Below are 10845 nucleotides of genomic sequence, written 5' to 3'. Positions count from 1 at the left end.
TAAAGCATTTTAAAAAATGTTATGAATGCCAACACTAGGAGAAAAAGAACAATAGTTTCCTTGTTTTTCTCTTCGGAGTCCCTCTCCATCCCCACCCCACCCGGCCCTGCAACTTTAAAAGCATTTACCTTCGGCTTACACATGCTTGAAATGTTTACTGTCTATTTCCCTCAGGATTAGAGTTTTCAGTCTGTCATCTACATAAAAGTTGTTCCGTTTTTCTTCTGTACAAAGCCTGAGGGAAAACTATCGTTCTCCATCAAATACTGCAGGGTGTACCCCTCTTCCCCAAGTAGATACAATTACTTAAAACACACAACATGATCTTCTTTATTTAATTTTTAATCAGTTTACATTCCACAACTGACAGATTATTTATTTTTATTTTTTCCATGAACAAGTCATTTAATTACCAGACACTTTATTTCTTCAATCGATGGAAATACAATATTTCTGCCAATTTGAAAAAGAAAATTGCAAGATGCAGTCAGTGTCAGTGAAGCCCCCAAATGCTCTCTGCTTCCTCAGTCCTTGCAAAGTCACAGGAACCTGGCAATTTCCCTTTTCATCCCCCCCTCCCACTTCCCTGTTAAATTCACCTCTCAGAATAGCACAATAGTTTCAAGATCTGGTTTGGATCACCTTTCCTGTAATTAACTATGAGAAGGAACAGACAGTACAATAGATCTGATAAGATGTAGCATTCTTGTTAAGATTAAACAACACATTTATTCACATCGTATCAGAACAAATTAACATAACATTTAATCTTATTTTAGCACCAATAACCACAGGAATTGCTACCTCTCAGGGCAGAGGCGGTGTTGGAACCCTGCAGTACACATCACTCCTTGTCTAACCAATCAGAACGCACTATGCAAATTAAAGGTAAATCAATTTATATTGACTGAGCAATAATAATCTGGTGGACCATAAACTGAGTTTTTACGGCTACAGCCCCTGTCTAATGACCATATATAAAATGTACTCACCAAATCAGCTCATTCTCTTTTGCTCCGTAACACAGGGCTCAGAATGCAATATTTTAAATGAATCCAACCTTGTCATATTGGCTCTTTGAAATGCTTTGAGAATGCCCAGGGGTTGTTTGCTTGCATTTTATTCTGTTCTCTGCACTAAGACCTCACTTCTTGTCTCCACCCTGCTTCTGTCCCTGCCCCGCTGAAAGAGGTTTCTTCAAATCTAAGGAAAGCCTTGGGGCAGGAAGGAGTGGTGGGCAATAGTGGACTGAGTCCTAGTGTAAGGGACAGAGCTTGTCACTGCCACCTCCTAGGAGACCCAGTCTGCCTGTGGCCACTGCTCTTTACAGCATAGCCCCTTTTAGCATTTAAGTAAGGGATTGAGAAAACAGCTCCAAATATTGGTGAGATGCTATTAGCAGGTGACTGGACCAGGGGACGAGAAGTTGTGTAGATCTTTATTCTTGACGAAGAGAAGGTCCGTCCGCCCCTTTCCATCCTAAGATAAAGGACGTCTGGATAAGGGATAAGCTGGTGTTCCTACAGCTGAAGAAAGGGACTTGCTTTGGCCTCTAGAACTTTGACAGGTCATCGGGGCCATGCCCAGGGGCAGCACTGACCCTCTGGGGCAGATGTGCTATGTATTTGACAAGCAGCGGTCCTCTCCTCTAAGCAGGTGAGCAACTTCCAGACGCCAGGATGGCAGCCTGGACATTGCTCCTGTGTTTTTTACTCGGGGCCAACACCGACCTCCAGCATCTGCCTGCCGTGAGATCTGTGTGACTCACAGGTAAGGGTGATTCCATTCCATCCCCTAATGAAGAGACTAAATCTTTGCTGTCCTACACGTCAGCCAGTGGCCGCGTGTGGTTACTGAACGCTGGAAATGTGGCTGGTCCAAACTGAGGTGTTTTCTGAGAGTAAAATTCACATTGGACTTCGAAGATTTCATTTGGAAAAAAAAAAAAAAGAACGTAAGTAGCTCAGTAATTTTTATACTGGTTCTATGTTGAAATGATAATATTTTTGATATGTTGGGTCAAAATAGGTATTAAAATTAATCTCACCTATTTCTTTGGACTTTTAAAAAGGGGGCTACTAGGATATTTAAAATTGCATATGTGGCTTGCATTGTATCTACTGGACAGCACTGTTCTGAATTGCCTTCCTGAAGCTGACCCTAGAGATGATCACTGTGTACCATCAGAGAGGAGAAAGGTTTGGATTGAAGGTGCCATGAAGGAGGAGGGCTTAGGTCACTGGCCAAGCTTGGTGTGAATCTGCCCCTGGAGCAGCTAGTCTTCTCTATCCTGTGGGGAGGCAGCTCCTTGTGCTATAGGATTACCTGCCCCCGTTTCTCTTTTCTACTTCCTCTTCTGGGTGCCCCGCCTTTTGGGGATCCTTCTCTGCTGCCATGCTGAGGATGCCCTGTGATTCTGCCACTTCCCCTTCCGAAAGCTTTCTTTACCTTACCTCGGCTACATCTACCCCCACACCCCACCAAGGCTTTCTTCATTCTGATTCGGTCGCATCCCTGGGCCAGACTCCCTGCTTCTGATAGTACAAGCTGGGGTGGCAGAGTAAGTCACAGATTCCAAAGCAATTCACATACATCATCTCCTTTGAAACTCTACCTCCTACCCCAGCACAGCAAAGCTCTGTCCGTAACCACAGTAAAATGACATCATCAAAGTGGGTGGAAAGGCATCCGAGAATGAAAAGGTAGATAAAAGGCTTTGGACTCTGAGCACAGAATGGCTGTTAGCTCGAGGTTACTTTCCGAGGAGTGAAAGCGTGGGGCGAGAGCAGCCAGGAGGGACTCTCCGAACGCACCTCCTGCAGTAAACACGTACCAGCACGGGCTTGAAGCCTCTCCCAAAGTAGCAGCAGAATGGCCAAGGAGACTGGGAGCCCCAGGAGCCCCCAGCCCCGTCTGGCTGAGAGGACGCAGAGACCTGGTGAGGTAACCACATTCGCCCAAGGCCCCGAGTGAGCCGGTGACAAAGCTATTACTACCGCCCCCAGATCGGGTCTCTGTGTTGACCTTCACGATGACCTTCACCCTTCACACTTGGATGACTTGCTTTTACTTTTTGGAAAATATACTTTAAAGGCCCAAACCTTTAGAAAAGAGAGTTCCAAGCAGACACTCGTTGACTGTCAGACAAACCACCAGAAAGAAAAACCCAACAAAATTCCTGCGCCAATGGCCTCCCTCCCTTCAAATCCCACCCAGAGTTGGGATTTTAGGGCAGTCCACGTAAGTCCTCAGAAAACCGAGGGCTACAGCAATGCATTTGTTTAGTCTCAATTCCCTCCCCCTTATTTTCAGTTTCCACTTTTATTTGTACATTTTTACAGATAATCTTGACTGGCAAAACAGTCACACCATGGGTGGAAAGGGGAAAGGAGGAGATGGAGTCGGTGAAAGCTCTTCATGTGAAAGACATCATTACAGTCACAGCGACACAGACACACACACACGTTCAGCCTAGAAAGGGTCTACGGGCGACCCGGAAAGGAAGGGAAATACGTAGCCAGGAGAGGACAGCGGGACACGGAGTTCCTCCAGGAACAGACACCCGGTCCTTGGAAGTGAAGAGAGCTGCAATGGCTGAGGTTGCTGTCTGTCAGAGCGAGGCCAGGTTTGAGTTACTGCTGTGTAACTTACACCCAGTTTTCTGTTTTTCAACAGTGAACCACCATCCTCTGCGGTTGGGTGGTTGCCCCATCCCTGGCTGGGCTCCAACCATACCGGGAGTAGTGACCTGGATTTCCCTTAGAGAAGGTCTCTCCATACCACTTAAGCTGATCCACTGCAAAGTGGAAAGCGTGCAGACCCTTCGGGAAGTGCTTTCTTGTCTTGTTTAGAACCTAGAATCCAGCTTTTCCCAAACAGGATCATGCCCAGAACAACTCCTAGCGAATGCACCCTCCAAAGGCCTTCCTATAAGAACCCACGTGCTTTTGATGAAGCCATCCGCTTCACCAACGGCCAAGGGAAAGAAGATCCCAGTTCCTTGAAGCTCGTTCCCATCGTAAACTTATAAGACCATTAAAATGCTTCAGAATCTGACTTGCCCCACCACTTGGGCACGGACGGCTAGAAACGACGTGAGGAGAATGGTAAAACAGTAAATAACTGAGGCCTCGACTCTGTGCCTTAACAGTTAACTGTTTTAGCTCACTTATGCCATTTGCCACATATGGTTTACTTATTCCATCACCTCTGGGAATAATAAAGACGATTAAGAGTGCTCTTGCACTGGCCTTGGACATAAGGAAGGAAGGCTGGGGATGGGTAAATTAAGGAGCCGACTTCTCTGAGGAACCTGGATGATCAAATAAAATCTACGTGCCTAAGTTGGAGAGGACAGTCCTGTTCAGTGGCCAAGATGACCCCTCGTTTCTAGATTATCCTTTCCGCGGTGAGACTGAGAAATCACGTGGAAAAATTCCATTCGGTGGGGGCTCGGCCGCTGCAGGAGGATTTGAACAGCGCATAATTCATACGACGCTTCATGTTTGCAAATCACTTTGCAATTTCTTTGTCACCCTTAATATACCATGAGGTAAAGTGTTATCTCTATCCTCATTTTGTGGATGAGGAAGTTCAAGTATGGAGAATACACAGTGCCCAGAGTCACAAATCATTTTAGTGCAGAGCTGAAATGAAATGTACGGTAATTGCATTATACAGGTGTAGCTGAATTAGTGAGTTACTCTGGCTTCAGTGCTCTCACACCTATCATTAGACTGAGATGGCACTCAAAAAAAAAAAAAAGAGAGAAGAAGGAAGGAAAGAAGGAAGGAAGGAAGGAAGGAAGGAAGGAGAAACAGAAAAAGGAAAGAAATCCCAAAGTTGGAATCTTTTAGCTCTGTTCCACCCTGCCCCTAAGCTCTGGCCTCTTCAAAGGGCTGTTTGCTACCTCTGGGGGCTCAGGGCTCTGTGCTCTCACTGCCATGAACATGGGGTCGACTCCACGCAGACCAATGTAGTTCTGTGGTCACGGGCTGCACCCCTGGCCCCAACTGCCAACCCAGAGACAACCACTGATGAAGTGTTGGGGCTATGATCGTTGTGATGCCCAGAGCCATGGGATTATGAACAATCTTCTAAGGTTTTTTTTCTTTTGTATTTTATTTTTCTAGTTTTCTACAATGAACATGTATTATTCAGGAAAAAAAATCAAATAGCCAATAATAATGCAGTCTAAGAACTAACCATAATGTTTAAGAAATATTTTGCACCATGGAGACATTGATGAAAAGAGGGAAAACCCAGCCCACCAAGGTGACCACGTTGAGGGAAACCAGAAACTTTTGTGACCATCAACTCAGGGGGTCTTGTTTAAAAATCTGTCCCCTTACCCTATTGTATAACAGCTGGAAGACAGCACAGAAGCCAACCCGGCCGTTAACGCACGAACTATTTCTATCTGTGGTGAAATCACTCCACGACTCATCACCTTTCCCTGGAAAGGGCTGGATACGTCCACGGGAAAGGTTCGTCCCTAGAGCAGAGGGGACCTTTTCAGAAGAGCAGCTTCCCTTTAGCCACAAGAATCAAGCAAACATCCCACACGCATCACACCCAAGATGAGCAGAGTGTACTTCTTCCCACTCCTTCCCCCACGATACTTGAAAGTCAGTTCGTTAATGCTCTCAGGATAAGCCAGGTGAAGACAGAGTCAATTCTAAACGCCTCCGACTCAGGTGGGCAGCTTTGGAGACGTAAGCAGCACATCCTCCCATTAAAGCAGGACAACTACACGTGGTTCTTTCATTTCAGACCTCTCATGGTGACAGTGGATGAACACTAAGACGTGGGGCACCGACGGAAGAGTCTCAGGACATCTTCTTCCCTTATCGAAAGAAAGGCAAGCATTGCGAGGTGAAACCACTCACTCCCAACAAGAGAACATCCCCAGATGGCGCCAGGGCCCAGGGTGCCGCACAGGGACGTGTGATTGAGGGAGGCTTTGTCTTGATTTGGTGGAGTTGTCCAGTGTTTGTGACCTTGTGATCCCTGAAATCGAAAGGGTGTTATCGTTGAAAGGCTGGGACTTGGAGGAGGATTGAAGCTGGAACAGGCACATCTGAAGTTGGTTTACGCTTTGATGGCAGGGAGTCACAGAACTGTTTATGAAACCTACAGCCACAACGAACAAGGAAGGGGGCTGCTTGGAGTGGATGAGCGTCTCTAAAGACAGATTCCTTAACTATTTTAATGGGTCGTAGTTGATGCAGGGAGAAGGTGGAAGTGAGTGCACAGAAAGGAACAGAAATCAGAAGAAGAAACCAAAACTCTTCAAATGGGGGAAGAAATAGGACCTCTTTCTAAGGCAGACACCCCACTTTCCTGAATCCCCAGGGTCCTAGGGCAGGGAAGGAAATAAAAGGGCCCGTGCTCAAGGTCGACTTTCACGGAGCTCAAAACACATACACGGTCACAGGCCTCGCCTGCACACCTGTAGGGAATTTGAACTTGACCCGGGGTGGGGGCTGGTGGGTGAGGCCGTGGACCCTAAATCCCGTCGGAAGGCTGGGTTCTACTCGGATCTGGGGTTAGCAGAGTCTGATGTAAAGAGTCCCGAAGGTTGAGCCTCCTCCTTCCTTCTCCTCCCTCTCTGCCTTTTCTTCCTCAGCCCTCACAGCACGAAAGCTTCAGTGACAGCTTGGAGTGACACGTCTTCATCTGCGGTCAAGTCCCTAGGCCGGAGGGATCAAGGTGACCAGAGCAGTTCTCCCACTTGCCATCTGTACAGGGCTTCCGTCCTGGCCACGTGGCTGGGCTTTTATTGGCCCCGAGCAGGGTCAGACCCAGAGTGTGCGTGTCTGTACATCTCTGGCCCCATTACCAAAGAAAGCGGCTCTAAGCTCCTGCTCTGCTGATGGTGAGTTGGGCCCAGGTGGTTTACTTCTTTCCTAGGGGTCCTCCTAGCATTTAGGAACATTTCAAAGGGATGCAGCAATCTGTGATGAAGGTCTATGATGAAGATTAGTAGTTGGAGAGAGTGGATGATCTATTTATGGCAAGCATGGGATTAAAAAAGAGGGTATAAATCACAGGTTGGTGAACAGTACTGGTTCCTTAGGAAAAGTTTAAATGATTGATTACAAATTGCCCCATTTGGAATTTCTTTCCGCATTTTCCTACAATTGGGAAACAGCTGAAATTTGGATGTGGTCACAGACAAGCCTCCCGCCCCAAACAGATGCTGGTGGACGCCCAGCTCTCCCTGCTAGGCGGAGCCCAGTCAACATGGAAGGAAGACACAATCTGAGATACTTCTCACTTTTCCTCAAGCCCAAGTATGCCCTTCCCCTGAAGTGGGAAATCTAACTTTTCAAAGCAAATTATTATTTTTTTAATTCCCTGTACAATTGAAACACTGGGTTTTCCTGAAAATTATCTCCCTTCTCACAGAATACATCCTTTGTTTTAAAAACCATCCTTAGAAGTGCAATTAGGAGCTAACAGCATTTCCTGCCCTGTCGTCTCCTAGCTCCCCACGCACAGGGCACTCACTCACACGTGAGCCTATTTGCAGAAGCTAATCCGTGTCACCAGCAAGGAAGTCTTGGGTAGTACACACCCACACCTGCGTCCAGATACATACTGACACAAATGTACACAAAATGCACCAGAGAGATACACACACACAGAGCCCCACACTCAGACCCATCCACGCACATCAGATGTCCTATGTGGTTGTGAATTACACACACACACACAGTCAAAAAGAGCAGATGAGGAGAGAGGCGGGACTTGGAGCCTGGTGGATGGAAGAGGGAGAAGGGAAATGGTTCAGAGGTGAGAAAAGGGGGGAGCTGGAGGGGAGGCAGGGTAGAGGACAGGTAGATGAAACAGAGGGCATGGCTGGGAAGGAAGGCTGCGGAGTGGGTGGCAAAGTTCCCAGAGCACATTCAGTTATGAAGCAACTGAATTCTCGGCTACACGGGTGACCCACGGCTGGACGGCTCGGGGAATTCTCTCTTTGCCTCCCCAGGGCTGCTCGGCCCCCGCGGGGTCACTGAGGTGACGGTCAGCTGCTGCTGCCCACTCTTGCTGGCAGACTCCTGTCCCCCCAGCTTTCACAACCCGCTGGCTGACTCCATAGCTCGCCAACCCCCGCAGTGCCAATGCGCTCGACCGAGCCTGACACACCGGGCTGGATTGAGGCCACTTCCGTTTGGGTGCTAGCCACCAAGATGGCCACTTGGGGATTCATGGCCTTGAATACCAAGAGGAACAGGAAGAGGGCAAGCGTCAGGAGTTCTCCATGAATTTACACAATATCATACAAACTGGAGTCCATGGGACATGGCGGCTCTCTGCAGGTGACCCATTTTCTTTCGTCTGTACAGAGGTCAACCCTACAAAAGGGGTGGATGTCCAGTGACAAAGGACAGCTTCTGTGATGGGAAGTGAAAGGTCTTGTCTGGTAGGTGGACTTTCCAACAGCAACAGAGGCCACTTTCCTTCTCCCTCTTGAACCGTGTTCCCCCTCTTCGCGCATGGCTCGTGTACCCAGCTGTGTCTTGAACTTCCAAAATTAGAGGACTAAATCCTGTGGCATCCCAGAACTAGGATGTGAAGTACCACAGGTCCTCTGCCCAGTGGTTTTGTCCTTGGTTCTGCCCTCTGGGAATTTCAGGTGCACTAAAAATAACAGAAAAATGCAACACAAATGATAAAACCCCACACTCAGAAAACATACACACACACACGCACATGCACGCACGCACACACACTCCAGGGATCTGAAGCTGCAAAACTGGCCCCCATAGAAGCCCACCCCTCATGATGCTTCCTAGGTCTTGGGCCCTCCATCCTGGGCCATGAAACCACCCCAAATGACAGACAACAGTCATAACCCAGTATTGCCATTTAAAAAGGGGAAAAGAAAAAAAAGGAAACTGCCTGAAGTTGTTGCGCACACACGCGCGCGCGCACACACACACACACATTACAGCGTTACTCCAAGGCTCCGATCTTCCCGGGGAGTGCAGATGGGGCTCGGGGCAGGGCGGCCTCTTGCTTAACTGGGTGTAAGGCAGCTGGAAGGTAAGACTGGGTTTTCTGAGCATCCACTGAAGTGTCCTCTCATCGAGGCGGACCTTGTCCCTCAGCATGTCGTGCTCTCCCCCTCCCCACCTCCGAAACTTGGTCCAGAAGTTTGGCAGCAAAGAGAAAACTCCCTTCTCGGTGTGTTTTCTCTTCCACTTCTTGTGCGTCACTGGTCGGCCAGGAAGGAAATCAGACGGGAAGAGCAGGAGAAGAAAATGCTTCTGGAAATGGCCTCAAAGATCTGGTTCCATTCTATGAACTAAGGGCGTCGTTCCTCTGATGTGATCGGTGTCGGGGTATCGTCCCCTTCTGCCAGCCCAGCGGAGGGTGCTTCCTTGTCTACACCCGTGCCGCCCCAGACCACGGGCACCGTCCCTTCCCAGCCCACCACCCCATCCTCGTGAGTGACGGGAATCGGGACTGTCTCGAGTGGTGATGTCTTCAAGAAACCACGGAGCCAAAAGTTAAGAACTGATGGAAGAGCCACGTGATGGGAACGCTTTCCCCATCTCGGTGATGAGGCAACACAAAGTCCGACGAGATGCAGGTGCCTAAGCCAGCTCCACTCTGCCTCGGCACTGGCACCATCTTGATTGAGTTCTGTTGTATATATGTATATTATATATATATTTATATATATATATATATATATATATGTATGGGTTTGTTTTTTTTAGCACACTGTCCCATTCTCGGGTCTGGATTTGGGGCAGTTGGTCCTCGGGACAGGTTGGACAGAAGGGGCCAAGGTACAGAAGAATCCCGAGATTAGCGTGAGGCCCAGGCCCCCCCAAGCACAGAACATGGACCATCCGTAGCCATGGCTGATGTCGTCGGGGAGTCCATACAGGTAGCGTGGGTAGCGTGACAGCTCAAAGTTGATCCCGGCCACACAGGTGCACAGTGAAATGATGCAGAAAGTTCCTGGAGGAGAAGGGAAGAAACAGGGGTGGGGTAACAGAGAAGGAAAGGGAAGAGGAGAGGGAGAGAGAAAGAGAGAAGTGAGGTTTACTACATTTTCGATTTTCTTGAGTAGAAACAATGAGGAGATCCAGGTAAGAGTAACCTGCTAACGAGATCAATATTTGCAAGTATTCATGGAGAAGGGAATAGTATCAAGGCTTCCTCATGCTTCAATAACGGCCCAGTCTTGGATAAACTCGGGGAGTCTCTCCTTTGGGGAAATACTAAAAATATATCACGTGAAAGTTTGTGTAGGGTGCAGTGAAGCAGGAGAGTATTCAGCTCATTTTTCGAAAGCCTTTAAAATTCAGTCTTTCCTTGGAGACGCAGAAAACACCCCCCACTGCTACTTCCTTAAAGAGAGAAACATTTTTACTCTTTTCTTTTCCATACACAATGTCTCATACGATATTAGGTTTTCCTTTAATCCATTTACCAACCAGCCATCCAAATCCTGGAAGCCTTTTCCCGTAAGACATTTCCCAGCGTTTTCTGTGGAAAACTAAGCCTAGGAGATAACTCCTTCACGACGCGGCAGCAGAGTCGATAACTCTGGGAAACTCTGTACGTCACTTCTCACCCACTAAGATTCATCATCCACAGTAACGTAAGTTAACTTGTCCAGCCTAGTCTTACGAAGTATTTCACAAACTTATTCAATGATGCTCCTTTAAAAAAAACCATTGCTCAAATTAACCTCCAATGAGAAGGCTGCTACAAGAGATACAATGTTATCAAATAGAACAGAATTATAAGTCCACTTTTAGCCAATAGATATTTGATGTACCTAAAATGAGTTTAAGACCTTTTCTCGATATTTGCTATGTC

General features: G+C 47.6%; 1 protein-coding gene across 4 annotated transcripts in view; it reads right to left on the bottom strand.

The window, feature by feature from the left end:
- Positions 1-306: 306 nt before the first annotated feature.
- The window catches only part of TMEM178B (transmembrane protein 178B), a 368443-nt gene continuing 357904 nt past the window's right edge, over positions 307-10845 (bottom strand). For 2 of the 4 annotated variants that reach the window (XM_067747209.1, XM_067747210.1), the window contains one exon: positions 307-9978. In XM_067747209.1, coding sequence (XP_067603310.1) covers positions 9728-9978 — 251 coding nt within the window. In that variant the 3' untranslated portion in view covers positions 307-9727. The remainder of the gene's footprint in view (positions 9979-10845) is intronic. The other 2 variants (XR_010945659.1, XR_010945658.1) reach the window with 2 other exon arrangements.

The sequence above is a fragment of the Pseudorca crassidens genome, chromosome 8 (assembly GCF_039906515.1).
Source record: "Pseudorca crassidens isolate mPseCra1 chromosome 8, mPseCra1.hap1, whole genome shotgun sequence".
NCBI classification, from domain to species: domain Eukaryota; kingdom Metazoa; phylum Chordata; class Mammalia; order Artiodactyla; family Delphinidae; genus Pseudorca; species Pseudorca crassidens.
The sequence above is the reverse complement of the archived record's forward strand: the minus strand, read 5'-3'. Positions and strand labels throughout refer to the sequence as shown.